The sequence below is a fragment of the Oncorhynchus keta genome, chromosome 5 (assembly GCF_023373465.1).
Source record: "Oncorhynchus keta strain PuntledgeMale-10-30-2019 chromosome 5, Oket_V2, whole genome shotgun sequence".
Taxonomy (NCBI): domain Eukaryota; kingdom Metazoa; phylum Chordata; class Actinopteri; order Salmoniformes; family Salmonidae; genus Oncorhynchus; species Oncorhynchus keta.
In genome coordinates this window covers 23,802,668-23,828,178 of record NC_068425.1, presented here as the reverse complement: position 1 = coordinate 23,828,178, position 25,511 = coordinate 23,802,668, and the positions used below count along the sequence as shown (strand labels likewise).

At 41.8% G+C, this 25,511-nt stretch overlaps 1 protein-coding gene across 3 annotated transcripts in view; it reads left to right on the top strand.

Annotated features, from left to right (window-relative positions):
- The window catches only part of LOC118377115 (synaptotagmin-C-like), a 53,158-nt gene extending 27,647 nt beyond the window's left edge, over positions 1-25,511 (top strand). For 2 of the 3 annotated variants that reach the window (XM_052519168.1, XM_052519169.1), the window contains 8 exons: positions 4,348-4,530; positions 7,084-7,210; positions 7,803-8,021; positions 11,573-11,693; positions 13,191-13,362; positions 20,661-20,790; positions 21,378-21,468; positions 23,977-25,511. In XM_052519168.1, coding sequence (XP_052375128.1) covers positions 4,348-4,530; positions 7,084-7,210; positions 7,803-8,021; positions 11,573-11,693; positions 13,191-13,362; positions 20,661-20,790; positions 21,378-21,464 — 1,039 coding nt within the window. In that variant the 3' untranslated portion in view covers positions 21,465-21,468; positions 23,977-25,511. Of the gene's footprint in view, positions 1-4,347; positions 4,531-7,083; positions 7,211-7,802; positions 8,022-11,572; positions 11,694-13,190; positions 13,363-20,660; positions 20,791-21,377; positions 21,469-22,071; positions 22,140-23,976 lie in introns of those variants that run through there. The other variant, XM_052519170.1, reaches the window with a different exon arrangement.

Genomic DNA, 25,511 nt, shown 5'->3' with positions numbered 1-25,511 from the left:
CACCTCAGCTGTAGATCTCTGCAGTTCATCCAGAGTGATCATGGGCCTCTTGGCTGCATCTCTGATCAGTCTTCTCCTTGTATGAGCTGAAAGTTTAGAGGGACGGCCAGGTCTTGGTAGATTTGCAGTGGTCTGATACTCCTTCCATTTCAATATTATCGCTTGCACAGTGCTCCTTGGGATGTTTAAAGCTTGGGAAATCTTTTTGTATCCAAATCCGGCTTTAAACTTCTTCACAACAGTATCTCGGACCTGCCTGGTGTGTTCCTTGTTCTTCATGATGCTCTCTGCTCTTTTAACAGAACTCTGAGACTATCACAGTGCAGGTGCATTTATACGGAGACTTGATTACACACAGGTGGATTGTATTTATCATCATTAGTCATTTAGGTCAACATTGGATCATTCAGAGATCCTCACTGAACTTCTGGAGAGAGTTTGCTGCACTGAAAGTAAAGGGGCTGAATAATTTTGCACGCCCAATTTTTCAGTTTTTGATTTGTTAAAAAAGTTTGAAATATCCAATAAATGTCGTTCCACTTCATGATTGTGTCCCACTTGTTGTTGATTCTTCACAAAAAAATACAGTTTTATATCTTTATGTTTGAAGCCTGAAATGTGGCAAAAGGTCGCAAATTTCAAGGGGGGCGAATACTTTCGCAAGGCACTGTATGTGTATGAACATAAGATTCAACAACTGAGACACAAACTGAACAAGTTCCACAGACATGTGACTAACAGAAATTGAATAATGTGTCCCTGGACAAAGGGTGGGGGTCAAAATCAAAAATAACAGTCAGTATCAGGAGAGGCCACCAACTGCATTAAGTACTGCAGTGCATCTCCTCCTCATGGACTGCACCAGATTTGCCAGTTCTTGCTGTGAGATGTTACCCCACTGTTCCACCAAGGCACCTGCAAGTTCCCAGACATTTCTGGGGGGAATGGCCCTAGCACTCACCCTCTGATCCAACAGGTCCCAGACGTGCTCAATGGGTTTGAGATCCGGGCTCTTTGCTGGCCATGGCAGAACACTAACATTCCTATCTTGCAGGAAATCACGCACAGGACGAGCAGAATGGCTGGTGGCATTGTCATGCTGGAGGGTCATGTCAGGATGAGCCTGCAGGAAGGGTACCACATGAGGGAGGAGGATATCTTCCCTGTAACGCACAGCATTGCCTGCAATGACAACAAGCTCAGTCCGATGATGCTGTGACACACCGCCCCAGACCATGACGGACCCTCAAATCGATCCCGCTCCAGAGTACAGGCCTCGATGTAACGCTCATTCCTTCAACGATAAACGCAAATCCGACCATCACCCCTGGTGAGACAAAACCGCGACTCGTCAGTGAAGAGCACTTTTTGCCAGTCCTGTCTGGTCCAGCGACGGTGGATTTGTGCCCATAGTTGTTGCCGGTGATGTCTGGTGAGGACCTGCAATACAACAGCCCCTGCCTACAAGCCCTCAGTCCAGCCTCTCTCAGCCTATTGTGGACAGTCTGAGCACTGATGGAGGGATTGTGCGTTCCTGGTGTAACTTGGGCAGTTGCTGTTGCCATCCTGTACCTGTCCCGCAGGTGTGATGTTCGGATGTACCAATCCTGTGCAGGTGTTGTCACATGTGGTCGGCCACTGTGAGGACGATCAGCTGTCCGTCCTGTCTCCCTGTAGCGCTGTCTTAGGCATCTCACAGTACGGATGTTGCAATTTATTGTCCAGCCACATCTTCAGTCCTCATGCCTTCTTGCAGCATGCCTAAGGCACATTCACGCAGATGAGCAGGGACCCTGGGCATCTTTCTTTTGGTGTTTTTCAGAGTCAGTAGAAATAACTATGAAATAACACATATGGAATCATGTAGTAACCACAAAGTGTTAAACAAATCAAAATATATTTGATATTTGATATTCGTTAAAGTAGCCACCATTTGCCTTTGCACACTCTTTCTTCAAGTGCATTTGCACTATGATGAAACTGGCTCTCATGAGGACCGTCACAGGAAAGTAAGAGCCATTCTGCTGCAAAGGATAAGTTCATTGGAGTTACCAGCCTCAGAAATGGCAGCCCAAATAAATGTTTCAGAGTTCAAGTAACAGACACATCTCAACATCAACTGTTCAGAGGAGACTGTGTGAATCAGGCCTTCGTGGTTGAATTTCTGCACAGAAACCACTACTCAAGGACACCAATAAGAAGAAGAAGAGACTTGCTTGGGCCAAGAAACATGAGCAATGGACAATTGGAAATCTGTCCTTTGGTCTGATGAGTCCAAATTTGAGATTTTTGGTTCCAACCGCCGTGTCTTTGTGAGAGTCAAAGTAGGTGAACAGGTGATCTCCACATGTGTGGTTCCCAACGTGAAGTATGGAGGAGGGGGTGTGATGGTGTGGCGGTGCTTTGCAGGTGATTGATTTATTTAGAATTCAAGGCACACTTAACCACCATGGCAACCACAGCATTCTGCAGCGAAATGCCATCCCATCTGGTTTGAGCTTAGTGGGACTATCATTTATTTGTCATCAGGACAATGACCCAACACAGCTCCAGGCTGTGTAAGGGCTATTTGACCAAGAAGGAGTGATGAGCGCTGCATCAGATGACCTGGCCTCCACAATCACCCGATCTCAACCCACTTGAGATGGTTTGTGATGAGTTGGACCGCAGAGTGAAGGAAAAGCAGCCAACAAGTGCTAGGCATATGTGTGAACTCCTTCAAGACTGTTGGAAAAGCATTCCTCATGAAGCTGGTTGAGAGAATGCTAAAAGTGTACAAAGCTGTCATGAAGGCAAAGGGTGGCTACTTTGAAGAATTTTAAATCTAAAATATATTTTGATTTGTTAACACTTTTTTGGTTACTACATGATTCCATATGTGTTATTTCATAGTTGTGATGTCTTCAATATTATTATACAATGTTGAAAATAGTCAAATAAAGAAAACCCCTTGAATGAGTAGGTGTGTCCAAATGTTCAACTGGTACTGTATATATTTTTAAGTATGTGATAATTATATTATCTAAGGGTCATCACATTTCTGTGATTGGTTGTCTAGTGTATACATTTTCTGAGTGTTATTCTGAGTATTAACCCTGTCTGTCTCTCCAGTGAATGTATGTCTGTGAATGAACCCTATCGATCTTTTTGTGTGTTATTTTTTTTCCAACCCTGTTTCTATTTTTGATGTAAATGCCATGTTATAGAAGGGTCCAGACACCTTTTTTGTGATCTCACTTGCTTTTGGGAAATGTATCCCAAACATGCAAATCACTTCCTCATCCTGGTTGTGCAGTACGGGGGCCCTGAAAAAACATGAAAAAAGGCTCCAAAAAACACCCAAATACATATTTTTTTAGAAACGGCAAAGCTCTCAGTATAGTGATGCAGGTCTTTAGATGTGGTACACGTGAAAATGTGTCATTACGAACATTATCCATAACGTTATATTCCATTTTGTTGCGACTCGAGCGATACTACATCCATTCTACAGGCAACTGACAAAATAAAGGAAACACTTGAGTAAATGAGGGATACAAAGTATATTGAAAGCATGATTCCATATGTGTTATTTCATAGTTTTGATGTCTTCACTATTATTCTGCAATGTACTTCCACACAGTAGGTTCCAGGTATTTGTAGAACCATTGAAGCTGTTCTGGCGGCTCGTGGAAGTCCAGCGCCCTATTAAGACACTTTAAAAGAAAGAAAGAAAGAAAGAAAGAAAGAGAGGCCCCATCCAATGATACCCCCGGACAGGGCCAAACAGGCAGGATATAACCCCACCCACTTTGCCATAGTACAGCCCCCACACCACTAGAGAGATATCTTCAACCACCAACTTACCATCCTGAGACAAGGCCGAGTATAGCCCACAAAGATCTCCGCCATGGCACAACTCAAGGGGGGGCGCCAACTCATTTAATTTGGCAGTTACCTATAGCAGCAGTCTAAACAGAGAATGGAACAGGTGGTTTGGGGAAATGGCTCGAGTAGCACAAAATGGAATATAACATTGCAGATAAAATTCGTAATGACACAATTTCATATGTACAACATCGAAAGACCTGCATCACTATACTGAGAACGTTTCCGTTTCTAAAAGGACGTATTTGGGTGTTTTTGGAGCATTTGTACTGCACAACGAGGATAATGAAGGGTTTTTCTGTTTGGGGTAAATTTCTCAAAAACAACTGAAATCACAAAAAAAGGTGTCTGGACACTTCTATAACATGCAATTTACTTTTAAAATGTAGATTTGGTTGTAAAAAAGGGAACTTCTCCTTTAACCCTGTCTGTCTCTTCAGTGAGTGTTAATGTGTCTATTAAGCCCTTCTCTCTCCCCAGGCCCAAGCCCATGACTCACCAGTTGTCCAGCCCTGATTTCCATGGTGAGGAGAAGAGCGAGCAGGTGACCAGCATTGGCCAAATCAAACCGGAACTCTACAGACTGCGTGGGGGCGACCAGGGGGAAGGGAAAGCAGGGGACAATTGTGGCAAGATCAGCTTCCTCCTGCGCTACGCCTTCAAGTGAGTGAACCGATTCACTTAATTAATCCTCTTCACACCTCGGTCTGAGTGCACTGTTAAATATACATTACATTAAGGCTTAGACAGAGGATCAACAGCTGCTCTGTCATCACATCTTGAGTTAAGGTACTTGCCCTAGAAACTCTATCATTGCAGTGTCAAGTATCACACAGTGGGCAGTTTTTATCACCAATATATACTTTTACATTATGGACTAAATAGTGTACACAAGATAGATAGATAGACATTGTTATTGTAATTGTCTAATTTTCCATACCTTGAGTGCATTAGTCATGCATGCCTCCGTTGTAGGTTTTCTGCAGCACTGGCTCTGTTTATGTAAATGGTGGACATGCCCCCCTCCGGAGGGTTGAAGATGGGAAGATGGAGGGAGGACAGAGAGGAGGGAGAGATCAGGGGCAGTGTAGTACAGTCTGCTAGGTCAATCTCAGTCTCAGTCTATCTGTGGCTCTGTGGCTGCCTGGTGGGGTCCTTTCTTTCTGCCGTCACACAAAGAAACATTACAATGGAGAAAGAAAGTGCTGATGTTTGAAAAACAAGGGAGTGAGAGGCAGTTAGGGTCATGAATTATATATGGTGAGCTACTTTAAACAGCAGACCCTGTCAACACATAATAACACCAGACTGTTATAGCACGAATTACAGACACACAGAGGGAGGGAGGGAGGGAGGGAGGGAGGGAGGGAGGGAGGGAGGGAGGGAGGGAGGGAGGGAGGGAGGGGGAGGGAGGGAGGGAGGGGGAGGGAGGGAGGGAGGGAGGATGCTGTTGGTGTATCTCTACCTGTACCTACATGTATTTCTACCTCACGTCACAAGATCATTTGTTCTGCTCTGCTTTCTGACACACTGTGAATCTTTGTTAGAAAATCTAGAGAGAGAGGAGACAGATAGAGAGAGCGGGAGAGAGAGATAATGTGTCACCTTCTCTTCACACTGTTAGCACTGTGTGGGATAATTGTAATGTATTTACCATACATCAATGTTAACGTGCTAGACCCGAGCACATTTGGGGAATAGCAGTCAGGACAACAATGTCAATTTTCCCTCGGCCCTTTGGGAAATGTATTTTCTATTGACACTGTAGTTAAGAGCTGACACTAGTGCTGTGGGAATAGGGTGGTTTCCAGCCATTGTCTGTGAGGAATAGTATAGCGAATTTCCATCTGACACATCAGTAATAGGTGTATTTTCTGCCGAGTGCTTCTGGGACCGTGTTAGTAGGCCGTCATTGTAAATAAGAATTTGTTCTTAACTGACTTGCCTAGTTAAATACAGGTTAAATATATATATATATTTTAAAGTTTGTCTTTTGTTCCTGCTCTTTGTTGTCTTGATGTTCAAACGGACATGTGAGAGTAGGAACACTACAGTGTTTGTTGTTGTAATGAGGTAATGTTGTTGGATGTGACATGCCATCAGGGACAGCTTTTATACAGGACTCACCTGGCATTTTCAATTATGTTTTATAAAACTACACTGCTCAGAGTCATAAGGACTACAGTTCCCAACACGTACTGACAGTGTGTATCAACTTCTAAGCGGAGATGATACTGGACTTAAAGTAAGTAGATAGACTTAAGAAATACTAATTGGACATGTTTCTCTGATTAACGTGTTTATCCAATTTAAATATAACTTCCTAATTTACTAATGACGGTATTAATCTTATCCCTGATTTGATGTGATTGTAGGATGGCATGTTTACCTGATTTCCTTAATTGGACGTGATTGCATGATAAACATTAAACCTGATTGGATGCAATCGTGTCATCAACAGGCTTATCTCAGTCCTGATTAGGCCAGATGATTAAACAGTGTGTTTGTCTGAGCTGCTATTGGCTATGGCCTGGTGGTGCTCTCTTCCCCAGAGTTCACGCTGTGCTCCTAAAGGCCCATAATGAAGTGGTGACACGCTCGTTAACACAGAAAGACAGTGTATAATGAGGTCTGAGTAAAGGCCTGCCAGCCATCTTCACTCTCTTAATTAAATCCCTCATAAGTAGTTCTGCAGACAGACCACTGGACGTAGGCGGTTTAGATGGACGTAGGCGGTTTAGATGGACGTCTTCGCGTGTGTGTGTATGCATGTGTATATGTGCAAGACTGTGTATGTGTGTGTGCGGGCGTGTGTGTTTATGACCCAGACTGACCATAACACAGTGGAATAGCCTACTATGAGGAGTATTAATGGCTTGGCTTCTCTCTCTGGAACTGCTGGAGCCAATCTGTAGCTTTGTAGCAATGGATTATGCTACTTGTAGAAGTTGCTCTCATTCACAGATCTACCTTCCTCACATTCCCCATTAGTAGGGAGTAAACCATTAAATCAGTGTCACGGGCTGCTTCATCCTAGACCTCAATGGATCCCCATTGACCCACTCCATAGATACAACATACTCTCCTAACCACTCCACTGTCTCTCTGTCGCCCTATGTCTGTCCAGCTAAGTTTGACATATAGATCGTGTTGTGTGTGTGTGTGTCCCAGACGGTGAGGCTAACATAGATTGTATATGTGTGTCCTCGTCTGCAGTACAGAGCAGCTAGTGGTGAAGATCCTCAAGGCTGTAGATCTGGCTGCCAAGGACGCCAACGGCTTCTCAGACCCCTACGTTAAAATCTACCTGCTACCAGACAGGAAGAAGAAGTTCCAGACCAAGGTAACACATTTATCAAGCCTGATCCCAGATCTGTTTGTGCTGTCTTGCCAATGACCATAAATAGCTTGGAAGAGTGCAAACAGATCTGGGATCAGGCTGTCATTTATTACACTTGTCAGTTTTCACACAAATTGAAGGCACAGTAAAATACTAACCCGACAAATGTGTAGTTTCACTCTGATGCCAATTGAGAAATGTGTTCATGCATAACTTGGAGTTCTGTGTGAATCCTCCATTGATGTCACTCAGAGATTTGTGTATGCATCACCACGAGAGATTTGTGCGGAGTTTCATTGCCGTTTCTCAAGTTGGGATTTGATTCTAAATTACTATCAGTAATTTATTATCATTTATAAATGCGTACTCTCCTCCCTTACTCATTGGAATGATCTGATATTTCGTTCAGCCTAATCTGAATAAATATGTTAGGCTGTCTAGCAGACTCTCTTGCAGACTCTCTTGTTGACTCTTGTCCTCTCTCTCACTCTCTCACTCTCTCCCCCTCTCCCTCTCCTTCCCCTTTCTCCCCCTTCACCTCTTTACCTCTTTACCGCTCTCCCTCCTCAATTGCCCCCTCTCCTTTCTCCCACAGGTCCACAGAAAGACCCTAAACCCTATCTTCAACGAGACGTTCCAGTTCGGTGTCCCCCTGGCAGAGCTGCACTCCCGGAAGCTACACTTCTCTGTCTACGACTTTGACCGCTTCTCCAGACACGACCTGATTGGCCAGGTGGTTGTGGACAACCTTCTGGACTTCAGCGAGGGCACAGGGGAAAAGCCTGTCTGGAGGGACATAGTGGAGGGCACAGCGGTGAGAGAGAGAGCCCATGCCTGACACCATAATGCCAACGCAATGCCACCACTATGTTACCATGATGACACCACTATATCACTATAATATCACCACTATGCCACTATAATGCAACCTCTATGCCACCACTATGCCATTACAATGCCAACATTAATGCTATAATGCTACCACTATACCACCAATATACCACTATAATGCTACCACTATACCGCCACTGTAATGTCACCACTATACCACCACTATGCCACCAATATGCCACTATAATGCTACCACTATACCACCAATATACCACTATAATGCCACCGCTATGCCACTATAATTATACCATCACTATAATGCCGCTATAATACCACCACTATAATGCCGCTATAATACCACCACTATAATGCCACTATAATGCCGCCGCTGTGCCACTATAATGTCACCGCTATGCCACTATAATGCCACTATAATGTCACCAGTTTACCACCACTATACCACTATAATGCTACCAATATGCCACTATAATGCCACCACTATGCCATTATAATGCCACCACTATGCCACTATAATGTCACCACTATTCCACTATAATGCTACCACAATACCATTACTATGCCACTATAATGCTACCACTATACCACCACTATGCCACTATAATGCCCCTATAATGTCACCACTATACCACCAATATACCACTATAATGCCACCACTGTACCAACACTATGCCACTATAATGCTTCCACTATACTACATCTATGCCACTATAATGCCACCACTATGCCACTATAATGTCACCACTATACCACCACTATGCCACCAATATACCACTATAATGCTACCACTATACCGCCACTATAATGTCACCACTATACCACCACTATGCCCCCAATATACCACTATAATGCTACCACTATACCACCAATATACCACTATAATGCTACCACTATACCGCCACTATAATGTCACCACTATACCACCACTATGCCACCAATATGCCACTATAATGCCACCACTGTACCACCACTATACCACTATAATGCCACCGCTATGCCACTATAATACCACCACTATAATGCCACTATAATGCCGCCGCTGTGCCACTATAATGTCACCGCTATGCCACTATAATGCCATTGCTATGCCACTATAATGCCACTATAATGTCATCAGTTTACCACCACTATACCACTATAATGCTACCAATATGCCACTATAATGCCACCACTATACCACCACTATGCCATTATAATGCCACCACTATGCCGCTATAACGTCACCACTATTCCACTATAATGCTACCGCAATACCATTACTATGCCACTATAATGCCCCTATAATGCTACCACTATACCACCAATATGCCACTATAATGCCACCACTGTACCACCACTATGCCACTATAATGCTACCACGGTACCACCAATATGCCACTATAATGCCACCACTGTACCACCACTATGCCACTATAATGTCACCACTATACCACCAATATGCCACTATAATGCCCCACTGTACCACCACTATGCCACTATAATGCCACCACTATGCCACTATAATGCCACCGCTATGCCACTATAATGTCACTACTATGCCACTATAATGCCACCACTATATCACCACTATGCCACTATAATGCTACCACTATACTACCACTATGCCACTATAATGTCACCACTATGCCACCAATATACCACTATAATGCTATCACTATACCGCCACTATAATGTCACCACTATACCACCACTATGCCACCAATATGCCACTATAATGCCACCACTGTAACGGCGTTCGTCTGTTGAAGGAGAAGCAGACCAAAATGCAGCGTGGTGGTTACTCATGTTCTTTAATAAAGAATAGACGATACATGAAATAACTTATAAATATTACAAAACAACAAACGGAACGTGAAAACCTATACAGCCTGTCTGGTGAACAACTACACAGAGACAGGAACAATCACCCACGAAAACACTCACAGAATATGGCTGCCTAAATATGGTTCCCAATCAGAGACAACGATAAATCACCTGACTCTGATTGAGAACCGCCTCAGGCAGCCATAGACTAACTAACTACACCCCAAGACAAAAAACACACCACAATAACCCATGTCACACCCTGGCCTGACCAAACAAATAAAGAAAACACAAAATACTAAGACCAAGGCGTGACAACCACTGTACCACCACTATGCCACTATAATTATAATGCCACTATAATACCACCATTATAATGCCACTATAATGTCACCACTATACCACCACTATGCCACCAATATACCACTATAATGCTACCACTATACCACCACTATAATGTCACCACTATACCACCACTATGCCACCAATATGCCACTATAATGCTACCACTATACCACCACTATGCCACCAATATACCACTATAATGCTACCACTATACCACCAATATGCCACTATAATGTCACTACTATGCCACTATAATGCCACCACTATATCACCACTATGCCACTATAATGCTACCACTATACTACCACTATGCCACCATAATGCCACCACTATGCCACTATAATGTCACCACTATACCACCAATATACCACTATAATGCTACCACTATACCGCCACTATAATGTCACCACTATACCACCACTATGCCACCAATATGCCACTATAATGCCACCACTGTACCACCACTATGCCACTATAATGCCACCGCTATGCCACTATAATTATAATGCCACTATAATACCACCATTATAATGCCACTATATTGTCACCACTATACCACCACCATGCCAGCAATATACCACTATAATGCTACCACTATACCACCACTATAATGTCACCACTGTACCACCACTATGCCACTATAATGCCACCGCTATGCCACTATAATACCACCACTATAATGCCACTATAATGGCACCGCTATGCCACTATAATGCCACCGCTATGCCACTATAATGCCATTTCTATGCCACTATAATGCCATTGCTATGCCACTATAATGCCACCTCTATGCCACTATAATGCCGCCTCTATGCCACTATAATGCCGCCTCTATGCCACTATAATGCCATTGCTATGCCACTATAATGCCACCTCTATGCCACTATAATGCCGCCTCTATGCCACTATAATGCCGCCTCTATGCCACTATAATGCCATTGCTATGCTACTATAATGCCACCGGTGTGCCACTATAATGCCACCGCTATGCCACTATGCCACCACCATGACCACTGGCTGTGCCGAGTTAGGAGGAAGTAGGGGAGAGTGTTTAAATAGTGCAATTGAACTTTTATCTTCTTGGGGACATTGAAAGATTGACATTTCATTACTGTACTGTGATGACAGTTGCCTTCAGTTTGAATATGCTGCCTGTTTAGATTGTGACACCTGTCATGTCTCTGTGGCAATTATCACTGATGCCTGCTTCATGGTTTAGCAAACCAAATGCAAGATGGTGGTCTCTTTTACAGATCCTCTGCTCTCAGCCTGTGGCTCTTTGGGTAGTACTGGCTGAGTGTTTACCACACGTTTGCTGGGTTCCCTGTTTGAACCCTGACCTCTGACCTCTGTGTGTGTGTTGTACAGGAGAAGGCTGACCTGGGGGAGCTGAACTTCTCTCTGTGTTACCTGCCCACGGCAGGTCGGCTCACCGCGACTGTCATCAAGGCCACCAACCTCAAAGCCATGGACCTCACCGGCTTCTCAGGTGACTTACCTACTGACCACAGCACACTGACCACAGCACACTGACCGCAGCACACTGACAACAGCACACTGACAACAGCACACTGACCACAGCACACTGACCGCAGCACACTGACAACAGCACACTGACCGCAGCACACTGACAACAGCATACTGACAACAGCACACTGACCGCAGCACACTGACAACAGCACACTGACAACAGCACACTGACCACAGCACACTGACCGCAGCACACTGACCGCAGCACACTGACCGCAGCACACTGACAACAGCACACTGACAACAGCACACTGACCGCAGCACACTGACAACAGCACACTGACAACAGCACACTGACCGCAGCACACTGACAACAGCATACTGACAACAGCACACTGACCGCAGCACACTGACAACAGCACACTGACAACAGAACACTGATCACAGCACTGGGGGTCGTCTCTTCTGTTAGAAACAGCCTGACAAGACTCACATCACACATTTTGTATTTCAACTATTATTTGAATGCAATTAGGCTGCATAAACAGATGGAGCAAACACATCAATTGACTGAATTCATGAATATTTGAATATTGATATGTTACATTATGTAAATATTGCCCAAATAAATACTGTTCAACTGTTCCAAACACAGTGAAGTGCCAAAAATCTGTTTTGTGGCAATGTTGGAAACACAAGCGGGCAGCAGGGTAGCCTAGTGGTTGGACTAGTAACCGGAAGGTTGCAAGTTCAAACCCCCAAGCTGACAAGGTACAAATCTGTCGTTCTGCCCCTGAACAGGCAGTTAACCCACTGTTCCTAGGCTGTCATTGAAAATAAGAATTTGTTCTTAACTGACTTGCCTAGTTAAATAAAGGTAAAATAAAAATAAACAAGCAAATAGCAAAGATCCTAAACGTTGGAGTGCTAAAAACCGCAGCCAACAAACAACCAAACGCTTTAAACACAATCATGTCCTGGCCTGATTGATGGCTGGGACTTGGGTAGCTGATGATGATTTCATTAATGAACGCCTAACGAAATTAATTCAGTTATTAATCCTGCCTGTGAGGATGTGATGATCCTGCATTACCACGGTAACAGTTACTATACTGACGAAATGACACGCTAAATTATGAGGCCACACCGTTATTATTGCTTTTATGATTAGGAGATTATTAGAATGCCTAACGAAGGTATAAAACAATCCACCATAAAATCAAATGGTAACTCTCAGTGTTCTGTAAGTGCTACAATGGACTAGAGCGGCAGTTTTATTCTGTGGTAATTGACGTGAATCCACCCGTTTTACTTTGGCCTTAATCCGCCTCGTCCAAGGGGCCTTGATTTGGATGTCTTTTATGTGTTAAAGACAGATGCCTGGATGTGGGAGTATAATTTGTTAATAGCCTGCTCAAGGGTTGTCTCTTATCTTTGTCCCTCTCTTTTCTTTCTTCCATTCTCTTCCTCTATTTCTTTCTCTCTCTCTCTCCCTCCCTCTTTCTCCTTCTCTCAGACCCATACGTGAAGGCTTCTCTGATATGTGAAGGCCGCAGACTAAAGAAGAGGAAGACCTCCATTAAGAAGAATACGTTGAACCCCACCTACAACGAGGCTCTAGTCTTTGACATCCCTCATGAGGACATCGACAGGGTGTCCATCATCATCGCTGTCATGGACTATGACTGGTAAGAAGAGACCTGGGCTGTTATTACTTTGTTATTACTGGACAATAGGAGTTTTATAAGTTTGTGTGGGATGTGGATGTAATTGATACCATTATAATACTGACTATGTATTTGGATGGTTGCTGTTGTTAATTGTTACATGAGGGTAGGTCTGTTGTTAATTGTTAGATAAGGGTATGTCTGTTATTAATTGTTAGATAAGGGTATGTCTGTTATTAATTGTTAGATAAGGGTATGTCTGTTATTAATTGTTAGATAAGGGTATGTCTGTTATTAATTGTTAGATAAGGGTATGTCTGTTATTAATTGTTAGATAAGGGTATGTCTGTTATTAATTGTTAGATAAGGGTATGTCTGTTGTTAATTGTTAGATAAGGGTATGTCTGTTGTTAATTGTTAGATAAGGGTAGGTCTGTTGTTAATTGTTAGATAAGGGTATGTCTGTTATTAATTGTTAGATAAGGGTATGTCTGTTATTAATTGTTAGATAAGGGTATGTCTGTTATTAATTGTTAGATAAGGGTATGTCTGTTATTAATTGTTAGATAAGGGTATGTCTGTTATTAATTGTTAGATAAGGGTATGTCTGTTGTTAATTGTTAGATAGGGTATGTCTGTTGTTAATTGTTAGATAAGGGTAGGTCTGTTGTTAATTGTTAGATAAGGGTATGTCTGTTATTAATTGTTAGATAAGGGTATGTCTGTTATTAATTGTTAGATAATGTCTGTTAATTGGTATGTCTGTTGTTAATTGTTAGATAAGGGTATGTCTGTTATTAATTGTTAGATAAGGGTATGTCTGTTGTTAATTGTTAGATAAGGGTATGTCTGTTATTAATTGTTAGATAAGGGTATGTCTGTTGTTAATTGTTAGATAAGGGTATGTCTGTTATTAATTGTTAGATAAGGGTATGTCTGTTGTTAATTGTTAGATAAGGGTATGTCTGTTGTTAATTGTTAGATAAGGGTATGTCTGTTATTAATTGTTAGATAAGGGTATGTCTGTTATTAATTGTTAGATAAGGGTATGTCTGTTATTAATTGTTAGATAAGGGTATGTCTGTTATTAATTGTTAGATAAGGGTATGTCTGTTATTAATTGTTAGATAAGGGTATGTCTGTTAATTGTTCGATAAGGGTAGGTCTGTTGTTAATTGTTAGATAAGGGTATGTCTGTTGTAAATAGTTAGATAAGGGTATGTCTGTTGTTAATTGTTAGATAAGGGTATGTCTGTTAATTGTTAGATAAGGGTATGTCTGTTGTTAATTGTTAGATAAGGGTATGTCTGTTGTTAATTGTTAGATAAGGGTATGTCTGTTAATTGTTAGATAAGGGTAGGTCTGTTGTTAATTGTTAGATAAGGGTATGTCTGTTATTAATTGTTAGATAAGGGTATGTCTGTTATTAATTGTTAGATAAGGGTATGTCTGTTATTAATTGTTAGATAAGGGTATGTCTGTTATTAATTGTTAGATAAGGGTATGTCTGTTATTAATTGTTAGATAAGGGTATGTCTGTTATTAATTGTTTAATGTCTGTTAAGATAAGGGTATGTCTGTTGTTAATTGTTAGATAAGGGTATGTCTGTTGTTAATTGTTAGATAAGGGTATGTCTGTTGTTAATTGTTAGATAAGGGTATGTCTGTTGTTAATTGTTAGATAAGGGTATGTCTGTTGTTAATTGTTAGATAAGGGTATGTCTGTTATTAATTGTTAGATAAGGGTATGTCTGTTGTTAATTGTTAGATAAGGGTATGTCTGTTATTAATTGTTAGATAAGGGTATGTCTGTTGTTAATTGTTAGATAAGGGTATGTCTGTTGTTAATTGTTAGATAAGGGTATGTCTGTTGTTAATTGTTAGATAAGATAAGGGTATGTCTGTTATTAATTGTTAGATAAGGGTATGTCTGTTATTAATTGTTAGATAAGGGTATGTCTGTTATTAATTGTTAGATAAGGGTATGTCTGTTATTAATTGTTAGATAAGGGTATGTCTGTTAAGATAAGGGTATGTCTGTTGTTAATTGATTATGTCTGTTGTAAATAGTTAGATAAGGGTATGTCTGTTGTTAATTGTTAGATAAGGGTATGTCTGTTAATTGTTAGATAAGGGTATGTCTGTTGTTAATTGTTAGATAGGGTATGTCTGTTAATTGTTAGATAAGGGTATGTCTGTTAATTGTTAGATAAGGGTATGTCTGTTAATTGTTAGATAAGGGTATCTGTTAATTGTTAGAAGGGTATGTCTGTTGTTAATTGTTAGATAAGGGTATGTCTGTTATTAATTGTTAGATAAGGGTATGTCTGTTATTAATTGTTAGATAAGGGTATGTCTGTTAATTGTTAGATAAGGGTAGGTCTGTTGTTAATTGTTAGATGTCTGTTGTTAATTGTTAGATAAGGGTATGTCTGTTGTTAATTGTTAGATAAGGGTATGTCTGTTGTTAATTGTTAGGGTATGTCTGTTGTTAATTGTTAGATAAGGGTATGTCTGTTGTTAATTGTTAGATAAGGGTATGTCTGTTGTTAATTGTAAGGGTATGTCTGTTGTTAATTGTTAGATAAGGGTATGTCTGTTGTTAATTGTTAGATAAGGGTATGTCTGTTGTTAATTGTTAGATAAGGGTATGTCTGTTGTTAATTGTTAGATAAGGGTATGTCTGTTGTTAATTGTTAGATAAGGTATGTCTGTTGTTAATTGTTAGATAAGGGTATGTCTGTTGTTAATTGTTAGATAAGGGTATGTCTGTTGTTAATTGTTAGATAAGGGTATGTCTGTTGTTAATTGTTAGATAAGGGTATGTCTGTTAATTGTTAGATAAGGGTATGTCTGTTGTTAATTGTTAGATAAGGGTATGTCTGTTGTTAATTGTTAGATAAGGGTATGTCTGTTGTTAATTGTTAGATAAGGGTATGTTGTTAATTGTTAGATAAGGGTATGTCTGTTAATTGTTAGATAAGGGTATGTCTGTTAATTGTTAGATTGTTAAGGGTATGTCTGTTGTTAATTGTTAGATAAGGGTATGTCTGTTGTTAATTGTTAGATAAGGGTATGTCTGTTGTTAATTGTTAGATAAGGGTATGTCTGTTGTTAATTGTTAGATAGGGTATGTCTGTTGTTAATTGTTAGATAAGGGTATGTCTGTTGTTAATTGTTAGATAAGGGTATGTCTGTTGTTAATTGTTAGATAAGGGTATGTCTGTTGTTAATTGTTAGATAGGGTATGTCTGTTGTTAATTGTTAGATAAGGGTATGTCTGTTGTTAATTGTTAGATAAGGGTATGTCTGTTGTTAATTGTTAGATAAGGGTATGTCTGTTGTTAATTGTTAGATAAGGGTATGTCTGTTGTTAATTGTTAGATAGGGTATGTCTGTTGTTAATTGTTAGATAAGGGTATGTCTGTTGTTAATTGTTAGATAAGGGTATGTCTGTTGTTAATTGTTAGTTAATTGTTAGATAAGTTAATTGTTAGATATGTCTGTTGTTAATTGTTAGATAAGGGTATGTCTGTTGTTAATTGTTAGATAAGGGTATGTCTGTTGTTAATTGTTAGATAAGGGTATGTCTGTTAATTGTTAGATAAGGGTATGTCTGTTAATTGTTAGATAAGGGTATGTCTGTTGTTAATTGTTAGATAAGGGTATGTCTGTTGTTAATTGTTAGATAAGGGTATGTCTGTTGTTAATTGTTAGATAAGGGTATGTCTGTTAATTGTTAGATAAGGGTATGTCTGTCTGTTAATTGTTAGATAAGGGTATGTCTGTTGTTAATTGTTAGATAAGGGTATGTCTGTTGTTAATTGTTAGATAAGGGTATGTCTGTTGTTAATTGTTAGATAAGGGTATGTCTGTTGTTAATTGTTAGATAAGGGTATGTCTGTTGTTAGATAAGGGTATGTCTGTTGTTAATTGTTAGATAAGGGTATGTCTGTTGTTAATTGTTAGATAAGGGTATGTCTGTTGTTAATTGTTAGATAAGGGTATGTCTGTTGTTAATTGTTAGATAAGGGTATGTCTGTTGTTAATTGTTAGATAAGGGTATGTCTGTTGTTAATTGTTAGATAAGGGTATGTCTGTTGTTAATTGTTAGATAAGGGTATGTCTGTTGTTAATTGTTAGATAAGGGTATGTCTGTTGTTAATTGTTAGATAAGGGTATGTCTGTTGTTAATTGTTAGATAAGGGTATGTCTGTTGTTAATTGTTAGATAAGGGTATGTCTGTTGTTAATTGTTAGATAAGGGTAGGTCTGTTGTTAATTGTTAGATAAGGGTATGTCTATGTCTGTTGTTAATTGTTAGATAAGGGTATGTCTGTTGTTAATTGTTAGATATGTCTGTTGTTAATTGTTAGATAAGGGTATGTCTGTTGTTAATTGTTAGATAAGGGTAGGTCTGTTGTTAATTGTTAGATAAGGGTATGTCTGTTGTTAATTGTTAGATAAGGGTATGTCTGTTGTTAATTGTTAGATAAGGGTAGGTCTGTTGTTAATTGTTAGATAAGGGTAGGTCTGTTGTTAATTGTTAGATAAGGGTATGTCTGTTGTTAATTGTTAGATAAGGGTATGTCTGTTGTTAATTGTTAGATAAGGGTATGTCTGTTGTTAATTGTTAGATAAGGGTATGTCTGTTGTTAATTGTTAGATAAGGGTAGGTCTGTTGTTGGTAGTTATTATTTTTATGGTGTGTAAGTTATTATAGCAAACTTCAACAAAAACTAATTAAGACTAATCATCACTCAAAACCATTTAGTAAATTGAATTAAAATAATTAACAAATCCGTTTGAAAAATGAAAACTGTACTGCCTCCAAAACTAAATAGAATAAAAACCATCATGAATTATGTTTTTGGGGGCAAAAATCGAACAGGGTTTTCAAGCTAAACTAATGATTGGTTGACAATAGAGCCTCCCACAATGCAGGTGATGACTGCAGGATGAAGTTGGTGAAGAGCAACTGCAGAAAGTTGCAGTCGACTGCAGTCCAAACTTCATGACCTTTGATCATATGATTTTTGTAAAGTTCATGTAATTGACATGTAGGCTCCCGTCTGACTATTTTTATCACCAGAATGCAACACTTTAAAAGCCGGTGACCAACGATGGAGCTTCAACGCTCCTGGTTGTTGTGGAAATTGACCCACCACTACTGTTTACTTTGTGCATCTATGTCATCTCCCTGAGTCTACCTTTAAACCTAACCTAACCTATGACCTGACCCATCACCTTATGCATTACTGCCCCACAGTGGCAAGAAGTGACATTCCAAAAAACACAAAAACTTTATGCTTGTTTTTATATAAAGTAAATAAAAAACAAGGTAAAGTAGATCTGAAACCTAACTGAAACAAAACTGAATTTCGAATAAAAATCTTAAAACTAAAAGGAATATAAACAATAATAACCTTGTAGTTAGCACTCTGTTACGTTGATAGACATTGTTATTGGGCTGGTGTGTATTTAGTACTGGATCATGTGTAACGTATGTTGATGGTGGTTATTGTTTGGTTGGTGAGTAGTTAGCACTGTGTGGGTCTATTACGTTGATAGATGTTGGTGTGTAGTAGGATGGGTCATTCTGTTACCTTCAAATAACTGTCCAGTGTTAAATATGACCTATTATTACTTACAATATGAGTGAAATAGTTTTCCTTCCAATTAAAAAAAAAATGATGTATGTTAATTAAGAAGCTTTTCTGTGTTGGAATAGTGTGGGCGTACCCCAACAGAATGATGTGGGCGTATACCGGTCATTAAAAATATCCTCCTCCAGACCGCTGATTGACCAGCTCATCCTCCTCAAGAGTATGATACCATACTCTATGAGGAAGTAGCAAGCATTTTGAAACGGTCTGTATGAGATACAAGTTTGAGGTGTTTTTTCTCAATTCATGCTTTGGCCACTAATACAAGTACAAGATGAATAAACACAATTATTTGGGTATGAGTTAGCAGAATATGAACTTTGAAAAGTGTAATTTTCACTGGACAGTTACTTTAATAGACATTGTTGTGTACAAGCATGGGTCAGTCTAAAACGTTGATAGACGTTGTTATTTGGTTGGTGTGTAGTTAGTACTATGTGGGTCTGTACCGTTGATAGACGTTGTTATTTGGTTGGTGTGTAGTTAGTACTATGTGGGTCTGTACCGTTGATAGACGTTGTTATTTGGTTGGTGTGTAGTTAGTACTATGTGGGTCTGTACCGTTGATAGACGTTGTTATTTGGTTGGTGTGTAGTTAGTACTATGTGGGTCTGTACCGTTGATAGACGTTGTTATTTGGTTGGTGTGTAGTTGTACTATGTGGGTCTGTACCGTTGTACGTTGTTATTTGGTTGGTATGTAGTTAGTACTATGTGGGTCTGTACCGTTGATAGACGTTGTTATTTGGTTGGTGTGTAGTTAGTACTATGTGGGTCTGTACCGTTGATAGACGTTGTTATTTGGTTGGTGTGTAGTTAGTACTATGTGGGTCTGTACCGTTGATAGACGTTGTTATTTGGTTGGTGTGTAGTTAGTACTATGTGGGTCTGTACCGTTGATAGACATTGTTATTTGGTTGGTGTGTAGCAGTGGTCTGTTGAACACATAGCTGATTGTCCCTGTGAGTCAGACTCCTGGTGGATTCCTCCTTTTTTACATGAGGATGGGCGCCTCATGAATAAACCTGATTTATGCTAATGCTAATGGAAATAGTGTCTGGTGGTGAGACACTGTGTAACCATGCCAGTGTTTCTCTATCTGGCACTAACACCCTCCATCATCACACCATCGCCTGGCTGGTGTGTGTTTGTGTTTTCTTTATCTATTATTAAACCCATGTTGTAGGTTATAGTATCTCTATAGTTCTGTGTGTGTGTGTGTGTGTGTGTGTGTGTGTGTGTGTGTGTGTGTGTGTGTGTGTGTGTGTGTGTGTGTGTGTGTGTGTGTGTGTGTGTGTGTGTGTGTGTGTGTGTGTGTGTGTGTGTTTGTGTGTGCGTGTGTTTGTGTGTGCGTATCTTTTATGCATTTAAAACCCAGGTTATAGCATCTCTATAGTTCGATGCTTGTGTGTGTGCATGCATGCGTGTGTTTGTGTGTGTGCATGCATGCGTGTGTTTATGTATGATATGAATGTGCTCTCTATTTGTATTGAAACCTTTGTAAGGTCTCTGTATATTGTGCGCTCACTATAGAATATCCAACCTCTGTGGCCGCATTCATTTTCCCAGCATTCAAGGTTGATAAATGAGGCCTACTTTGCCTGTTGATCAGTCCCCCCTCTCTCTCTCTCTGTACCTGGCTGTGTGTTGGTCAGTATTGGTCATAATGAGGTCATAGGAATGTGTCGTGTGGGCAGTGACGCTGAGGGTCCTGGGAGGGAGCACTGGACTGCCATGCTGGCCAACCCCCGCAAGCCCATAGACCACTGGCACCAGCTCGTCGAGGTAATTATGTGCATGATGTGGTGTGTGTGTGTGTGTGTGTGTGTGTGTGTGTGTGTGTGTGTGTGTGTGTGTGTGTGTGTGTGTGTGTGTGTGTGTGTGTGTGTGTGTGTGTGTGTGTGTGTGTGTGTGTGTGTGTGTGTGTGTGTGTGTGTGTGAGTGAGTGCGTGACTACAGTGCTTTTTTGTGCAGACCTGTGCTCTCATTCTATTTTCCTACTTCATGTATGTAATTGTACTTGGCCTTCTTTTCCCCTGTTCAAACTAGTCTTTGTTTTTCTATTCAGTCATTGTAAGTGACCACACAGTAGTCTGGGGGCCGTTTGTATCAAGCATCTCAGTGTTGGAGAGATGTTTTTCCTTTTAGATCACATTGAATAAGATGAAACAGACAGCAGGGGGGACCTGATCCTAGATCAGTACTTCTACTCTGAGATGCTTGAAACATACTGTACAACAACTGGTCTGTCTATTCAACCACTCACCATATTTTTTATTAGTAATGAAATATCTATTTAAGCATACATTTACCTTTGTTATCTACAGTGTCTGTGTTGGTGATACTAACTCTGCTTTAATATATTTCTCCAGGAAAAACTTGTGGCCTCATTTGTGTCAAAGAGTCCCGCAGCCTCTCCCAAGCCTCACATCGTGGTGGACAGTCCCCACTCTGAGTAGAACTGTGAGTAGAACTCTTGGTTCAATGCTCTCACATGTAGTGCCAGGACCAGTGTTGGAGTCCTTTCCATTTCAATTCAGATAAATTAGTTGTATGATTTAGAAAACATTGTCATTACAAAGGACGGGCAATTTCTGCTTCATGAATTAGATTGAATTGATTTCCTGCATTGCCTTTATTGAACAGGGCTCCGGGCAGCCGAGCGGAAATGGAGGAAAACTCGCCTCCCTGCGGACCTGGCATCCTTTCGCTCCCTCCTCTCTACATTTTCCTCTTCTGTCTCTGCTGCTAAAGCCACTTTCTACCACTCTAAATTCCAAGCTTCTGCCTCTAACCCTAGGAAGCTCTTTGCCACCTTCTCCTCCCTCCTGATTCCCCCCCTCCTCCCTCTCTGCAGATGACTTCGTCAACCATTTTGAAAAGAAGGTCGACGACATCCGATCCTCGTTTGCTAAGTCAAACGACACCACTGGTTCTGCTCACACTGCCCTACCCTGTGCTCTGACCTCTTTCTCCCCTCTCTCTCCAGATGAAATCTCGCGTCTTGTGACGGCCGGCCGCCCAACAACCTGCCCGCTTGACCCTATCCCCTCCTCTCTTCTCCAGACCATTTCCGGAGACCTTCTCCCTTACCTCACCTCGCTCATCAACTCATCCCTGACCGCTGGCTACGTCCCTTCCGTCTTCAAGAGAGCGAGAGTTGCACCCCTTCTGAAAAAACCTACACTCGATCCCTCCGATGTCAACAACTACAGACCAGTATCCCTTCTTTCTTTTCTCTCCAAAACTCTTGAACGTGCCGTCCTTGGCCAGCTCTCCCGCTATCTCTCTCAGAATGACCTTCTTGATCCAAATCAGTCAGGTTTCAAGACTAGTCATTCAACTGAGACTGCTCTTCTCTGTATCACGGTGGCGCACCGCTAAAGCTAACTCTCTCTCCTCTGCTCTCATCCTTCTAGACCTATCGGCTGCCTTCGATACTGTGAACCATCAGATCCTCCTCTCCACCCTCTCCGAGTTGGGCATCTCCAGCGCGGCCCACGCTTGGATTGCGTCCTACCTGACAGGTCGCTCCTACCAGGTGGCGTGGCGAGAATCTGTCTCCTCACCACGCGCTCTCACCACTGGTGTCCCCCAGGGCTCTGTTCTAGGCCCTCTCCTATTCTCGCTATACACCAAGTCACTTGGCTCTGTCATAACCTCACATGGTCTCTCCTATCATTGCTATGCAGACGACACACAATTAATCTTCTCCTTTCCCCCTTCTGATGACCAGGTGGCGAATCGCATCTCTGCATGTCTGGCAGACATATCAGTGTGGATGACGGATCACCACCTCAAGCTGAACCTCGGCAAGACGGAGCTGCTCTTCCTCCCGGGGAAGGACTGCCCGTTCCATGATCTCGCCATCACGGTTGACAACTCCATTGTGTCCTCCTCCCAGAGCGCTAAGAACCTTGGCGTGATCCTGGACAACACCCTGTCGTTCTCAACTAACATCAAGGCGGTGGCCCGTTCCTGTAGGTTCATGCTCTACAACATCCGCAGAGTAAGACCCTGCCTCACACAGGAAGCGGCGCAGGTCCTAATCCAGGCACTTGTCATCTCCCGTCTGGATTACTGCAACTCGCTGTTGGCTGGGCTCCCTGCCTGTGCCATTAAACCCCTACAACTCATCCAGAATGCCGCAGCCCGTCTGGTGTTCAACCTTCCCAAGTTCTCCCACATCACCCCGCTCCTCCGCTCTCTCCACTGGCTTCCAGTTGAAGCTCGCATCCGCTACAAGACCATGGTGCTTGCCTACGGAGCTGTGAGGGGAACGGCACCTCAGTACCTCCAGGCTCTGATCAGGCCCTACACCCAAACAAGGGCACTGCGTTCATCCACCTCTGGCCTGCTCGCCTCCCTACCACTGAGGAAGTATAGTTCCCGCTCAGCCCAGTCAAAACTGTTCGCTGCTCTGGCCCCCCAATGGTGGAACAAACTCCCTCACGACGCCAGGACAGCGGAGTCAATCACCACCTTCCGGAGACACCTGAAACCCCACCTCTTTAAGGAATACCTAGGATAGGATAAGTAATCCTTCTCACCCCCCCCCCTCTTAAGATTTAGATGCACTATTGTAAAGTGACTGTTCCACTGGATGTTATAAGGTGAATGCACCAATTTGTAAGTCGCTCTGGATAAGAGCGTCTGCTAAATGACTTAAATGTAAATGTAAATGTAAGTGGACCCCAACCCTGACACACAATTTTTCAATATTCCATAGCTTTCTGTGGAGGGACCTATATAACCACAGCTTTGTGATTGTAATCTTGGTGAATGTGATCCAGCTGAGACTCAGAGGCTGTTAGATTAACGAGCTGTGAGGCAAGAGTATCTGTACCATCTAGATGTTATGCACCCCACCCCCTGACTTACTGTATTCTAAGGCTCTGTTCTCTGTTTATGTATCTTCTCATCCATACTGTCTCTCCTGCTTTATCTCTCTCTTTTTCCTCTTCTCCCCAGGTTATTATCATCTTTCCAGTTCCAGACTTTCTTTCTGCTCATCTGTGAATAATTCTCTCCATCAAACAAAGAGAGATAAGGAGACACATCGACTGCTACTGCTGTTCTACTGCTACTGCTGAATATTCCAACTCCTGTCCTGTCGCAACGAAGCACAGGAATACAGAATCTACACTCTATACAAGCAACACTTAGGACTCTGAGACACGCACGCACACACGCACACGCACACACACACACACACACACACACACACACACACACACACACACACACACACACACACACACACACACACACACACACACACACACACACACACACAGTGCTTCAGGTTAGTGCCAGTAATTCATCCAGGAGGAGTGTGATGATGCACATTTCTCCCTCCAATCAAACCTGGGCCTAAGGTTTCTGCTCTGTATGGACTTCAAAAGACAAACCGTGCCAATGCTTTACTTTAGGCCATTAGTATACAAGTGTAGGAGTTAGGAAACATCCATGTAGTGTTTCCAGCAGGACAAACATCAGTTGTGGAGACTCTAGTGGTTTGGGCCAACCCTCTGGATCTGGGCTTTTCTGGCTTCTTTTAGCTGGAGGAAGGAACCTTTGCCAGTCGTTATTATTGATGTCAGGGGAGGGAGAAATGTGGATAAACCCATCTGCTGAAGCATGTTACGTAACCTTGAAATGTGTCCCTTCGCATTATTATTTTGTCACCTTCTTCATGGTGCTCATTAATGTGAATTTGCTTTTATTTTTCTATTTGTTTGGTTTTGGGGGTTTGTGTAATATAATCATCCAGAAAGGAATTTATCCATACCATTTTTTTACGATCCACTAAGGATGTGACCGTGAGTACTCGAAGACCTGAAATATTTGAGCGCCTTGGGATGTTACAGGAATAGTGTTCCCCTGTTTGGACATACTGGCAGACTTTACCCCAGAGGACTCTACAGGGGAACTGTGATGAGGACGGACCTGCTCGGCTTGGAGTGCACTTACTGGAAATGTATCCTACAGGGAAGGATTTCACCATTATATCGAATTTTTCTATCATTCCAAGATTTTGTTTTTCGGAAAGACATTATTTAATTTGAAAAGATAAGAATTGTCTGCAGTCCATCATGTCTCCGACTGGACGACAACGTTAGAAGGACACACACATTTGTGTTGCTTTGATTTGTGTGTATTTCTGTGATTGTGTGTGTGTGTTTTGTATTTGTGTGCATCTGTGTGTGTATGCCTGTGTGTTTGTGTGTGTCACTGTGACCTTCTGTGTGACACATTTCTGTGCTCATGACGTCCCTATCTTCTACTTGTCCTCGCGGCCCCACACCATTCCTAGCATCCACAGACTGAAACTCCTGTCTTTGAACAAAATGTGTCTTCTGTCCTGTGTGTCTTAGAGGAACCATTTGTTGTAGGACCCATTGCACTTGGTGGGGAATGGGATACTTATGATCCCTGAAGAACAGTCGGTCTCTCACAGAGATTAGAGTGTATTGTGTGTGTTGTTTCCCAATCACTCAAAAGTG